This window comes from Elephas maximus, chromosome 25 (assembly GCF_024166365.1).
Source record: "Elephas maximus indicus isolate mEleMax1 chromosome 25, mEleMax1 primary haplotype, whole genome shotgun sequence".
Classification (NCBI taxonomy): domain Eukaryota; kingdom Metazoa; phylum Chordata; class Mammalia; order Proboscidea; family Elephantidae; genus Elephas; species Elephas maximus.
The window spans coordinates 68,066,139-68,081,007 of record NC_064843.1 but is presented as its reverse complement, the minus strand read 5'-3'; the positions used below and the strand labels follow the sequence as shown (position 1 = coordinate 68,081,007).

The window sequence follows — 14,869 nt, the reverse complement described above, 5'->3', positions numbered from 1 at the left end:
CCAAGCCATGGTATTTTCAATCACCCCATGTGCACGTGAAAGCTGGACAATGAATAAGAAAGACCAAAGAAGAATTGACACCTTTAAATTATGATGTTGGAGAAGACTACTGAATATAGTATGCACTACCAGGAACAAACAAATCTGTCTTGGAAGAAAGCTCCTTAGAAGTGTGGATGGTGAGATTTCATGTCATGTACTTTGGCCATATTATCAGGAGGGACTAGTTCCTGGAGAAGGGCATCATGCTTGGTAAAGTAGAGGGTCAGTGAAAAAGAGGAAGACCCTCAAGGAGACAGACTGATAACAGTGGCTACAACAGTCGACTCAAACATAGCAATGGTTGAGAGGATGGCACAGGACAGGGCCGTGTTTCGTTCCGTTAAAGACAGGGTCGCTATGAGTCAGAACTATTCGGAGGCACCTAACAACAACTTGGTTGCAACTTTGTTTTTTTTTTTTTAACTCTACCATCATCGAAGCCAATGGTTTAAGTGAGGAATTCACATTGCTTACACAGCTTTTTTTTCTACTATTCAGATTTTTAGAGCCTTGATAATCTTGGTATATTCTTGTTATATCCTGACTATGTTGTATTACTTTTCAAGATTATTATGTGTTATATTTGAAGAGCTTTTGAAAATAAGGTTAATCATTACATTTAGACATGTTTTTTAAGTTGAATTTTGGCTTTGTAGTACTTTTGTAATTCCCATCAAGTCTTTCACTTTTAAGAAGTATTATTATGGTAAATCGATCATGGCCATATTAAGCTTTCTCATCTGCAAATAATCTTTTACTTTGCTGACTTGCTGAAACACTTGACCAATATATCTCAACAAGAGGCTGACTATTTTGGACTAATGGAAAGGGCTGTGGTATTTTGAACATGGATACTCTGGACTGAATTAAGATTTCTGGGACTCTTGCGTTGAAGCTGATGGGTTTCCAGACTGCTGCTGATTCAGAATTGCATAGAACTGAAATTATAACATGACTGAGGGAACTAAAGGGTTACTGTGGGTTTATGTGGAAATACTGCTCCTGTTTTAAGATTCTACTCTCTACTGTTTTCCCCTTTTCTCCTAAATTATCTAACTAGTGGGTTTGTCTTGGCCTGAAATACAAGAGGAATGTAAAATTGAGCTCAGAAATCTGAAAACATTAGAAGAAAGAATTAGGAGATGAGAAAATACTTACTATAGAGTATAATCTGCCTCATAGTATTTGTTACTGAAATAGCTGGTTCTTGCATTAAAGAAAATCATCAGATCTTAAATGGGTTTAGATAATGAGTCGGAATTGACTCGACAGCAACGGGTTTTGTTGATAAAGTTAGCAAATTTATAGACCATAATTCGAGAAGTATATGAAGTTCAAACTACAACTTTACAAAATAGAATAGCATTAGATTTCCTGTTAACTCCAAGGAGGAGTTTATGCTTTAATAGATGAACTTCGTTACATTTATTAATATGCAATCTGAGGTTTTGCAGAATGTCATTGCTGCTGAGGCACATGAAAAGCATTTATTGACGCTGCTTATGTATATATTGACACCTCATGAGATTTGTTTCCTTGATTCAAAGACATAAGGGTAATGATTTCATGGGTCATTTCACACAATTGGCCTGATATTATTGTTAGTGTCTCTGTCATAGCTCCTAGTTTGCTGTGTGGTGCCTGAGATTTTAAAGATCAGATGGTGTTCAGCTTTACTGGACATTTTTGGTTTAAAGATTATATAGCAGGGTCAAGATCAAAAGGAGGGAATGACAAAAGAGTTGTAATTCTCCTGGAATCCAGACTTCCAGCTTTCACGGAGGTTGGAGTAACCCACACAAGCCATTGTTCTTGGGTGTTGTTTTGAACCTTGAGCCTTAAGAAAAAAACAGATCCTGGTAACAATGGTCCAGATAAGCTAGGAAGACTGTTTTGCTTTAGGAATTTTGCCCTTTTGAAGAATTCAGTTTGTCCTAGGAAACAGACTCCAAGATCAGACTGGGAGCTATGCTTAGGGTAAATCAATAATTATTTTAGCTGTTCTTTAAGACAATGCTGTATGAAAATCCTTCCTAACTAAAAATTTGTTTATCAGTTCTGTTAGACTCTATGTCACAAGATAATCCAATAGCTGATAAACTTAGAATGGGAGCGGTATTCCTCTGAGCACTCGTACCCAACTATGGCATTTCCCAGCTTGAAAAATCTATTATAAGACATTGAAAAGATTCACCAAAAGGCCTCTTGGCTTCACATAGCCAACTTTACCTCTGACTCCTGGTTGGATATATTTAGCTGGTTACCCGAAAGTATTGGTTCATGGATCTGATCTACTTACAGGAATAATTATATGAATTACTACTGTGATTATTATTGGAACTATCAAATGTTGTCTTAAAATTACTTCCAATGCTATTTAATGCCTATGAAAAGAATTATGTACCCTAAAAAAAAGAAAAGAAAAAAAAAAACCCATTGCTCTTGAGTCTATTCCGACTCATAGCAACCCTATAGGACAGGGTAGAACTGCCCCCTATGGTTTCCAAGGAGTGCCTGGTGGATTTGAACTGCTATGGTTAGCAGCCGTAGCTCTTAACCACTACGCCACGAGGGTTTCCTAAGTACATCAGTGTACTCATATTTCGGAGACTTGAGCTCACTCCTTAAACCACCCCTTTTAAGACCAGGTTATTCCTTAATGCAGCCTGCTCTATTTGTCATTCCAAGCTTAACACTGCAGAAGTAGAGGCCCCAGCTATAGCATGGCAAAGATTTTTGATGTTGCCTGGCTATATGTAAATAGCGTCAGGGAGCTTTAAGGCTTACTACAGTAAGCAGCCATCTATAAGATCCTCTGAAAGACAGCAACAAAAAAAAGTTCTTCCTTCTAACATATTCTGATGGAATATATAAATCAAAGTCCTTGCAGAAGAATGCACTCTCCCCAAAATGTGGTTGATAATGTGATCAGAGAATTTCTCAGGAATTCTTGATCAAAAGGAGAGAGTGAATAGAGTTTCAGATACAGAAGCACCTGGCATAGACAGAGCGGCTGGCTAGCCTAGGAGTAGGCTGGACTCAATTTTGTTTTGCACTCCTGCTTCTGCCCTAAAGCTATAAGCCTTGTACTAATTTCAACAGTTTGCTGAATAGGTGATGCGGCTATGACAGTTGGACAAGTCCAGGCTAAGCTTAGACAAGTCTGAGCAAGCTCAGGGAGGGTCTGAGAAAACAATCTTTACCAGAGTGTGGCTATACCTAGGCAAGCCCGGGCAAGTCCAGCCAAGCCCAAGGAGGGTCAACCAATAAGAATCTTGCTGAGAAGTTACTATAAATTTTTCTCTTCAGCTCCAGCAAACTGCAACACTGTGTTGAGTGCCTCTAGACCCTGTGTTACCCTATTTGCTAATTGTTTTCTCCTGTAATAACCTCTTTGCTTTAATTTCAAACAGAATGTGAGTTCTTCTGCTGGTTGGCAAAGCTTGCTAGTCGTCATCTAAAGTATAGCAAATGGTCTCATTCTGACTAGAGGAACAAAAAAGAAGTTAAAGAACCAAAAAGAATAACATGCTTCACAAAAAGGTACCCTACAAACAGTACCTATGAGATCAGAAGAACCTAGATTGGTGCCTGCCCAGTGGTTAATGATCAAAGATTCTAACTGAGTCATGATCAGGATGTGGGAGATGTCCAAGAGAGATTGACAGTAGAGATCTTGTTTTGATTTTGAGGTTTTACTTATGAAACCAAACATGAACCCAAAAATTAACCCACCAGCAGCTTTTCTTTCACCCAAAGTTGCAAATCCTGTTTGAAGCCAGGCTTACTAAATTTTGAATTTAAAGATATGGCTGGGTGGAGGGCCAGAGACTATCTTGTAACCTGACATCCATTGATCTCAATTAAAAAGGGGAGAGGAGTTCAGTCAATCACGTTAAGATTAGACAATGGCTGATCTATATTTCTCCCTTCTCTTCTCTTTAACCACTGGTGGTACAGTGGTTAAAGCGATTGACTGCTAATCGAGATGTTGGGGGTTCGAAACCACCAGTAGCTTCGCAGGAGAAAGATGTGGTAGTCTGCTTCCGTAGAGATGCACACCCTTAGAAACCCTGTGGGGTTGCTATGAGTGGGAATCAACTTGACAGCAGGGGGTTTCGTTTTTTTGGTTTTCTTCTCTTTATAAGCCTCACTGTACCTAGCTTCTTTGAGCCATTTGCTTTTTCTAGAATCAAAATGGTCATGTAGAATAACTGTTCAGAATAAACTTTATGTTCAAATTTTGATGAGTTTTGATTATTTTTAACAGTGTAAATAATGCCAATGAATTGTACACTTAAAACTGGTTAAACCAGCAAATTTTGTGCTATCTATATTCTACCACAATAAAAATTTAACTCAACTTTCAAATGCTTTTTGTCAGTTTGTAATATTTATACTTCTGGATTGGGCGCGGTGTCTCGACAAGCCTGGTGTGGTGGTGGTGGTGCTCCTCGCCCCCACGACAAGCGTCCTGTCAGTACTCAGAGGTGATTCTGAGGATGGGCTACTGCATTTCTGTGTCAAGGGCTGGCTTTAACAAACCAGTTAGTGAAAAAATTTTATGAATAAACAGACTTCGGAAAATCGAATTACCTTTTCAGCATCATCAGCATATGCAGAAAGACCCGGCTTCAGTGCTCGGAAGGTTTCATGGGTCAAGGTGGGAGTTTCTAAAGAGAAAACACATTTTAAAAAAGAATGACTATAATTTTCCCTCAAGTCATCGCTGTACAAAAGCATGTTTTTAAAGGCAGACATCTGACAACTTACAGCTAGTCCCGTTTACTGCTTCATCTCCCTCCCCGTGAGCAAACAGGACCCTTCCTCGCTACAGTCTGCCTCTTCAGCTCAGTTATGCAAGGGGAGGATGCTGTCTTCCCTGTGGTCCTAAGTGTTTTGGCCAAAACTTCACTTGTTTTTCAATCAACTTTTTTGAAGTATCATTTACATATGACAAGCTGCATTCACTTACAGTGCTCCATTTTAATAGTTCATTATTGCTCACCGAACAGAGGAGCAGGCAAACAACCGCAAATCGCAAATGTAAAAATCACGTCCTTGATTCTGGGATGGCTATATTACAGGGTTCTAAAGATTTGCTTTTTCTTCTTCTTTAAAATGGAGCGTTTTACATTATTAGTAGTCCGGGTTCCTGTGCCCACGGCAAGGGAAAACGTTCAGAGGCATTCCATAGCCAAAGAATACTGGCTCCAGTACAGACACAAACACGCACAAGGGAAAATCAGACCAGAAAAACTCAAAGGACAAAAAACTTTTTTGTGAGGACTTTTCTCCAAAGATAAAACACTGGAATCATTTTATTAACACACAACGCTGCTGTGTGCGTTACAATTTTATGCTCCTAAACTATATATTTTTTTTGTCTTCAATGTTTTTTAATTCTTTTTTTGTGCTTTAAGTGAAAGTTTACAATTCACATCAGTTTCTCATACAAAATGTTATACATATATGGTCATTGACCCCAGTCGTTCTCCCTATAATGTGACAGCACACTCCTCCTCTCCACCCTGTACCCCCCCCCCCCCCCCCCCCGTGTCCATTCAACCAGCTCCTGTCCATCTCTGCCTTCTCATCTCACCTCCGGACAGGATATGCTCCTCAACTATTAAAGTCACTTTAAATCAAAGATACGTTTAACAAAACTGGCATGCTTCTGTTTTCCCAGAAACATAACACTCCCACATCTAATGAGTTTTCCTAACAATAAACAATTTAGTCGATTGTACAGCGTGCTGTAGAGGTGGATAAAAAAGGGGGAAGAGGAAGAAAACATTATTCGTGTACGAAAAAAATCTCTGAAAAGATATACAAGAAACTAATCATTGTGGTCACCCACAAAGGAAGAGTAGAGAATAGGCAGGTGGGGGGAGGTTTGACCCCAGACACCTTTCTGTACGTTACTTTTGAGCCAGGCGAATGTTATATCTATTTAAGTGTGTAAATTTCAGCGCACGCTGACATGTGCTATCTTACACTTAGCTTAAAAGCCATTTTTGAAGGCAGGTATGACATCGAAATATTGAACTATTATAAGTTAAAAAATAAAATAGATTAAATTAGAAGTAAATACGTATGCCACAAAAGCTTTTGAGAGAGCTGCTACTTGTCTAGAGCCCAGCTAAATGTCCAGGCTGGCTCTGCTCGGAAGGTGCAGACATGAGCAAAGGGCCCGGGGTGGGGGATATTAGGCCTGCTGGGCAAGAGGGCCAGTCAGTGCTGGAGTAGATGTCTGGCCAAGGAGGGGCCAACCTCAGAGCTGCCAGGCATGAAAGCAGCAATGAGGACGAAGCCCAGGGGAGGAAGGGAGGACAGCAGCACCTGCTCAAGTGCTGAGAGCTAGGCAGCAGCCAGGGCTGATGCCCAGTGCCCACATGTGCTCCTGCCATAGCACTTGGCCCTATCTGGGATCCAGTCGGCCAGAGGCTCAGCCCCCACTGCCCTTCTAGTGCTGCTGTCGTGCTCATTGTCCTCCCCCTTCTCCAACGCCCGCACACCCATGTGCAACTCTGTCTCCCAGCCCAGGCTCCTGGTCTTGGCCACCTATCTTACCTTCCGAACTCCTGATCCCATCTGTCTGAATCTGGGGTTACTTCTTGCCTCAAACTCTCCAGACAGGACCTAGCCACTCGACTGCCTGACTGCATACTAGGAGGAGACAGGCCACCAAATACCTTCTAGGACCCCAGCTGCCTTTATGTCATTATTACCAGAGCCCCCTATGTGAGGCATAACAACCTGGGACACTTGGAAAACTTCAATTCCTGGGGCCAGCTGATTCCACAGCAGGAGGTCCAGACCATGCCCCAAGAAACCACCATCTTTTAGGGGGAGGAAGTGCAGAGCACGGCACGGGCCCACAGAGGCCGAGGCCAGGCTTTCTGCCCAGGGATACCTCTCGGCTGCTGGGCAAACTGGAAGATGTGTATGCGGGTGCCTGTGCTCCCCGCGTCGAACATGATCCCGTAGAAGACCGCATGACCACGCCCTGACGGCCTGGTGGGGCTGTGGGCTTGCTGGCCCCTGCGCGCCCCTGTAGCCACCTCAGTGATGCTGAAGAAGGCCTGGGTGGCAGAGGCCCAGTGCCACTTGATGTAGGCGACATAAATGAACAGGCACACAAACAGCCCCAGAGGGTAAGCCATCTTCAGGTTCCCATTATTGGGTATTTTTCTCATTTCTTTCTCTGTCGAGGACTGTCCCACAGCTGCTGGTGGAGAGGGAGAAGAGGTAGGAAAAACATGTTAGGCTGCAAGGCTCCAGAGCAAATCAGAAATCCACTATGTCCAGGAACAAAATGTATAACCAGAAACTGGCTACATTTTTATTCCTGGAACCAGAAGCATCATTTGATCCTCAACATAATTCCAAAAGGCATGACCCCCATTTTACAGGTGAGGAGCTGAGTTTATAAAGACCAGATAACCTGCCCAGGGTTTTATGTCTTGCAAGTGTGGCGTAAGCCTAGTGCTCGGCTCCAAAGCCGGCGTTCCCTCCCCTCATAAGTGCTGTTTCAGACACACGCCTTTTGGGCTAGTTACTACTTACATAAAAAAAAAAAAGCTACTCGTTAGTTGGAGTCCCTTTCAAACCTTTCCAGATAACAGAAACGTGTATCTGATATATTCTCTCCAGTCTCATTTATACTTTCATACGTAGAGTTTACTTTTTTGTGAGGTTTTAAACCCTGTCCCTCTGGGAAATGCAGAGCTCAAAGCAGATCTGAGAAAAGAGCTTGTTTTTTTGTTTGTTTGTTTTTTTAAATAATACTTTTGTTGTGTTTTCTTTGAAGGTTTACACAGCGTTTAGGTTCCCATTTAACAATTTCTACACGAACTGTTCAGTTACATTCTTTACAACGTTCTCATTATTTCCCTTCTGGTTGTTCCACTAATCTAGTTTCCCTGTTCCCTTACCTTCTTACCTTACCTTACCTGACTGTTTTAAAGTAATTGTTGATCATTTGGTCTCATACAGATGATTTTTCAAAGGAGTATAGTACTCATGGGTGATATTCTTTATTTTGTGAGCTGATTTGTTATTTAGCTAAAAGGTGACCTCCGGGGCTAAGTCTTGGTTCAATGTTTAGAGTATTTCAGAGCAATAGTCTCAGACAGTCCTCCAGTCTCAACCAGTCCAGTAAGTCTGCTCCACACTCTTCTCCCATTCTATCAGGATCCATCTATCGTGTCCCTGAGGGGAACTGGTTGGTAGTAGTAGCCAGGCACCATTTAGTTCTTCTGGTCTCAGGGTAGACGAGGGCATGGTTCTTGTAGACTATTAGCCCTGCTGACTAGTTTCTTCTTTGAGTCTTTGCTTCCTTCTTTCTCTTTTGTTTCAGACGAGTAGAGATCAGGGTCAGTCGTATCTTAGATAGCCGCTCGCAAGCTTTTAAGACCCTAGACACTACTCACCAAACTAGGATGCAGAATATAAACTTATGAACTATATTATGCCAACTGACCAAGTTGTCCCATGAGACTAAGGTCCCAAGGCTTCAAACCCAGAAATCCAATCCCACGAGGTATCTGGTTACGTTCAAGAAGTATCTGTAACAATGCCCCTGTGTGCTTTATTGTATATATGAACATATGTGCATACAGTCACATACATACATATACATACACCTACATATACACACATATATACTCACATACATACTTATACACATCTATGCCTATATACATACATATAGTACCTGCACATATATTTTTGGGGGGTTGATGCTCATAGCTTGTTTTTGGATGTTTTACACCAGATGCCTGCTTTCATTCATACAGTACATTCCTGCCAAGAAGGAAATGATGTCTATGTACTTTCAAAGCCTATAAAACTTCTACGCAAGTAGCAGAATAAACTAACTCAGCATTGTTATTTTTGGTTCAACATACCCCAAACTGAGAGCATTTGTCTGGGTTTTATTAACAGCTTCCAGTGGATAACATTATGAAGAACGGGAATTCCAGGACACTTAACTGTGCTCATGCAGAGCCTGTACATGGATTAAGAGGCAGTTGTTTGAACAGAACAAGGGGATACTGTGTGGCTTAAAATTAGAAAAGATGAGCCAGGGTTGTATCCTTTCACCACACTTATTCGATCTGTATGATAAACAAATAATCTGAGAGCCTGGGCTATATGAAGAAGAACAGGGCATCAGGATTGGAGGAAGACTCATTAACAACCTGAGCTATACAGACGAAACAACCTTGCTTGCTCAAAGTGAAAACAACTTGAAGCACTAATTAATGAAAGTAAAAGTCTACAGTCTTCAGTATGGATTACACCTGAGCATAAAGAAAACAAAAATCCTTACAAATGGACCAATAAACATCATGATAAATGGCAAAGAAATTGACATTGACAAAGATTTCATTCTTCTTGGATCAACAGTCAATGCCCACAGAAGCAGCAGTCAAAAAATATCAAACAATATATTGTACTCGACAAATCTACTGAAAAAGACCTCTTTAAAGTGCTAAAAAGTACAGATGTCACTTTGATGACTAAGGTGTATCTGACTGACCAAAGCCATGGTATTTTCCATCACCTTATATGCATCTGAAGGCTGGACAATGAAAAGGGAACCAAAGAGCTGATGCATTCGAATTGTGGTGCTGGCAAAAAAGACTGAATATACCATGGACTGTCAGAAGACAGTGGTGCAGTGGTTAAGAGCTCAGCTGCCAAAAAGGCTGGAAGTTAGAATCCAGCAGTCACTTCTTGGAAACCCTACTCTGCCCTATAGGGTCGCTATGAGTTGGAATTGACTCAACGGCAAAAGTTTCGTTTGGTTTTGGTCAGAAGAACAAACAAACTGGTCTTGGAGAACGTATATCCAGGATGCTAGTTAGAAGCAAGGATGGCGAAACTTTGTCTCATTTACTTTCAACATGTTATCAGGAGGGATCAATTACCGGAGAAAGACATCACGTTTAGTAAAGCAGAAGGTCAGCGAAAAAGAGGGAGACCCTTAATAAGATGGATTGACACGGTGGCTGCAACAATGGGTTCAAACAATCAAATGTGCCAAGAATTGTGAGGATGGCACAGGAGTGGGCAACGTTTCATTCTGTTATGCATAAGGACACCATGAGTCAGAGTGGACGGGACAGTACCTAACTACAACAACAAAGTGCAAGGATGGTGTGGGGACCTGAGGCTTCAGAGGAGAAGCGAGGTGCCTGAGTCTCAGAGCTCCCCAGCCTTGGAGAGTGTCTATTTATTTATGTGTCCATCTGTCACTCTCTCTACCAGTCACTGTAAGTGGAGTAGACACTCCTGGGGAGGAGATGGGGACCAGCTGGTTTGGGAGCAGGACTTGGGGTCAGGGTCTACTGCAGCCTGGCAGTGGTTAGTCTATGATGTGGGCTATTCACAGAAAGGCCCTCCCATATTTGGGGTTTACTGGTAGTGAGATGTGTGATGTGTTTAGAGCAGCTACACAGAGATCTGTGATTAATTTTTTTTACAGAGATAGCAATAGGTCAGGTCTACTTGGAAGCAGGGCAGTGCCACGCAGGAGTACAGAGAAAGGCCCAGCTACGTGGTGCAAACAGGTGCTTTGTCTTGTAGGGCTCATTGTGGGAGGCGGGTGACTGGGGCTGGAAGTGCAAGGAACAAGCCCCTTCTCCCTAACCTCTGGCTTCTGCCCCCCTTGGGCCCCTCTTGGGTCTCCCTGCACCTGAGGCGTCCCACTGCGCTGAGGGTCGCAGCAAGACTCTTCACAGAGCCTCACCTGCCTGCCTCTCTATCTTCATTTCATACTCTCTTGCCTTTGCTTATGGGGCTCCAGAAACATAGTGCCTCCTTCTGCCTCTAGCACTCAGCTCCCCTCTGCCTCAGGCTGTCTGCACACACTATTACCTATTCCCAGAATCTCATCCACCCACCTGGCCAACTCATCCTTATCCCTAAACCTCAGGTGACATGTTACTGCCACCACTTCCTTGATCACCCCCAACTTGAATGGGACCCATTACATCCTCTCTGAGCTCTCTGCTCCCCTCTGTTCTAGCACCCACCACAGTTTGTAATTATGTGTGTGTGGGATTAGTTCTGGGAGGCCTGTGGCTCTCCTCTAGGCCATGAGCTCCACAAGGGCAGCGACCTGGCCTGTCTTCTGCCATTTTAACAATGACAGAGGCCTAAGAGTCTGAACACAGGTGATTCTCCACCTTCATCCATCTTCAGACTATTACCAAAACCAAAAACCAACCCTTCTGCTGTCGAGTTGATTTCGACTCACAGCAGCCCTACCAGACAGAGTAGAACTGCCCCATAGGGTTTCCAAGGAGTGCCTGGCGGATTCGAACTGCTGACCTTTTGGTTAATAGCAGTAGCTCTTAACCACTACGCCGGCAGGGTTTCCATTCTATCACTAGACACACCCAAACCTTCTTGATTAAAAGCCTTCAGTGGCTCTCAGCCCAAGCAGGTCATAAAAAAGCCACAGGTGGGGGACCTGGGCAAGGTCTGCCGGAGTGCACTGAGACTTGGACTAGTTTAAAGTTACGATGCACACCTCACTGTCCCAACAATGATGACGGGTCATGCCTGTTGAGATCCTGTCTCCCTTAAGAGTTTTTTTTTTTAAACATCCTGTTCTTTTGGTCCTTTCTCCATACCCCAAGTCCAAAGAGCATACACTATAGAAGGAACCTAAACCAGGAACAGTTCTATGCCACAGGTCAGGTCTGGGCTGCCCTGGAGGGGAGGGGCAGGTCCTTGCGCCTGTAAGGAAGGTAAGTCAGGTGTGGGGTGATAGGTGGGCTGGGACGTGGGACGTCTTTCTGGCACCTCTCTCAGGTGGTGGCAGCAGTCAGACAGGGGAACCTGGGTTTGGACTGAGATGTTAGAGGCAGGAAACTGCCCTTGGCCCTGCTGAGCTTTCTAGGAGTTGGGGACAGCATGTCGGTTTCTGGAAATTTCAGGCTCATTTGGTGGCCATCTAATCTGTTGTCCAGTTTCTCCAGGTTTTCAGTTAAAGTACGCAACAGAGCCTTGGTGCAAATGCTACTCAGAAGCTGAAAACATATCTAAGAAGAAAACACATTAAAGAGTAAGCACTACTCACTCTCCTGGGTGGTCTAAACTGGCTTTCCTCCCCTCCTGGCAAAATAACCACACACTTCATTAGTGATATGCCAGGAAAGCTCTGCTTGGGGTGGTCAGCTCTTTCAACCTCACCTGTTGTTTCTAAGCCTTTTCACAGGACGCCCAAGAGGAGGCACTTCCAGGCTTCTTTATGTTGTCCACCTCTTTGATTTTTTACGAGATAGCAGCCAGCTGACCTTATGAGGGCAGGAGGGGGACAAACAACAATTTCTGGATCTGTACCATGACACTTGCTACAATGGTAACCAAAAAAACAAAAAAGAAACCCATTGCCGTCCAGTCGATTCTGACTCATAGTGACCCTATAGGTGAGAGTAGAACTGCCCCATAGAGTTTCCAAGGAGCACCTGGTGGATTTGAACTGCTGACCCTTTTTTGGTTAGCAGGCTTAGCACTTAACCATTACACCACCAAGGTTTCCACAACGATAACAGCAAGAGGAAAACCCCTCCTCAGACAGACCCCAACGTCCTCAGCTCCTGCACGGTGGGTATGGAGCCCTTGAATCACCTTCTACCTCTCCCCAAGAAACCTCCTGCCTGGAGGCCAGACCCCACAGGTGGGCTGGGGCTGTGCCCTCTCCTGTACCACACACATGGGACATGACATTATCCTGGAATACAGGAGCCGAGAGGGATGCCTGGGGCCGCCCCACACCTCCAGGTGACTGATTCCTCTGGGCATCCAAGGTGAGGGCTATGCCCACAGGGACCTACCAGGCAATTCAGCACCCCCCACCCCCATCCCCTCCAAATAAAACCCTCTTTCCACCCATGGCCCCTGCCCTTCTCTCCCACATACTCTCCTGGCTGTTTTTTGCGTTCTGCTGAACGCCTAGCCTGGTGTCCAGTTCTATCCACTCAGGACCGCTCCATACCTCTCCCTCCATCGCAGAGCACTTGTGGGGGCCTTCGCTCAGGGAGACCACCCCTAGGACATCAGGAGACCTCTCCTGGTCACCTCCCCATGCCAGTCCCCGCACCTCAGTCAGGTCTGAACAGCATGATGTTACCTACTCCTGGAGGCCGGGAGGCAGTGGGGGCCGGGGGGCAGTGGAGAGCGGGGGGGGCAGCGGGGGGGTGCCGTGGGGAGGCGAGGGGGGGCAGTGGGGAGCCGGGAGTCGGTGGGGGGGGCAGTGGGGAGCCGGGAGCCGGTAGGGGGTTAGTGGGGAGGCGGGGGGGCAATGGGGAGCCGGGAGCCGGTGGGGTAGGGGGTTAGTGGGGAGGCGGGGGGGGGCAGTGGGGAGCCGGGGGGCAGTGGGGAGCCGGGGGGCAGTGGGGAGGCGGGGGCAGTGGGGAGCCGGGGGGGAAGTGGGGAGCCGGGGGGCAGTGGGGAGGCGGGGGGGCAGTGGGGAGCCGGGGGGCAGTGGGGAGCCGGGGGTGCAGTGGGGAGCCGGGGGTGCAGTGGGGAGGCGGGGGGGGCAGTGCGGAGCCGGGGGGGGGGGCAGTGGGGAGCCGGGGGGGGCAGTAGTGGGAGCGGGGCTGTGGCCCACCTGCCCGGTCCCCATCGTGCCCCAGCACCCTGCGCCGGGCTGGGGCGGGGAGGCCGGCGGAATGAATGGCCGCAGCAGGGCCCTGGGTCCCTGGCAGTGAGGACCCCGACTGTCTGGCCTACCCCACTGCCCGGAACACGGCACACGGTCGTCCTCTGCACCCCCGAGGGCCGGCAGGGTCCCGGTTCAGACGTCCAGGGAGGACGAATGGGGGCAGGAGCGAGGACCGCTCGGCACCGGGGCGTCTCACGGCTCCGGGCCCTCCTCTAGGGCGCACCTGGTCCCGGACGTGGCTGGAGGCCCAGGTGCAGACAGTCAGCCAGCCTCGGGCAGACCCGCCGCCGCGCAGTGTCCCCTGCCGGCCACTTACCCTGCCTGGGCTCCTGTGCCGGCTCCCCGCGTCTTCCCCCGCGCTGTCACCCCCGCGGATCCGGGCGGAGCAGGGCCCCGCCCACGTGCTCGTCGCCTTGGGGGCGGGGCGGGGCGGGGCAGGCGGGCCCAGATGCGCACGCGCGGTGGAGGGCGGGGCAGGCGGGCCAAGATGGGCAGGCGCGGTGGAGGGCGCTGGGGGCCTCGCCGGCCCGGCTGCGCAGGCGCGGTGGAGGCGTCGTGGCGTCGCAGGCCCGGCTGCGCAGGCGCGGTGCCCGGAGGCGTTTATGCCCTTGGGTGGTGATACTGTTTTTTATGGTCCGGAGCAGGGCTTGTCGTGCATTTCCATACACCGTTTGTGGACATTTGCTTAATTAATTCCCTCTCAGCGCTGCGGAGCTTCCTGGCACAAGAATTACCTTCACCTAATACTGTTTTTTTTTTTAATACTCTTGATGGCCTGTGGAATTTCCCCAGTCTCCCTACATTTAAATTCCCGCCCCCTCCACCGTCCTTGAAACGTTCTTTTTGACAATGAATGCAACACCATTCCACTTTGAGGTGTCATTCCCGGCATAGTAGACTATATGATAGTCCGATTTATAATGGCCAATACCAGTCCATTTCAGCTCACTAATGCCTAAAGAAAAATCAATATTTATGCATTACATTTCATTTTTCACAATTTCCAATTCTCCTAGATTCATACTTTGTACATTCCAGGTTCTGATTATTAATGGATGTTTGCAGCTGTTTCTTCTTCTTTTGAGTTGCGCCACATCAGCAAATGAAGGCCCGAAAAGCTTTACTCCATCCACGTCATTAAGG

At 46.4% G+C, this 14,869-nt stretch overlaps 1 protein-coding gene across 8 annotated transcripts in view; it reads right to left on the bottom strand.

Annotated features, from left to right (window-relative positions):
- ENTPD6 (ectonucleoside triphosphate diphosphohydrolase 6) overlaps positions 1–14,119 on the bottom strand; it is a 35,634-nt gene extending 21,515 nt beyond the window's left edge. The window contains exons 1-4 of one of the 8 annotated variants that reach the window (XM_049869230.1): positions 14,043–14,109; positions 13,795–13,965; positions 6,959–12,356; positions 4,639–4,715 (exon numbers count right to left, since the gene is read on the bottom strand). In XM_049869230.1, coding sequence (XP_049725187.1) covers positions 4,639–4,715; positions 6,959–7,241 — 360 coding nt within the window. In that variant the 5' untranslated portion in view covers positions 7,242–12,356; positions 13,795–13,965; positions 14,043–14,109. Of the gene's footprint in view, positions 1–4,638; positions 4,716–6,958; positions 12,357–13,057; positions 13,239–13,794 lie in introns of those variants that run through there. The other 7 variants (XM_049869233.1, XM_049869232.1, XM_049869235.1 and 4 more) reach the window with 7 other exon arrangements.
- Positions 14,120–14,869: the final 750 nt, after the last annotated feature.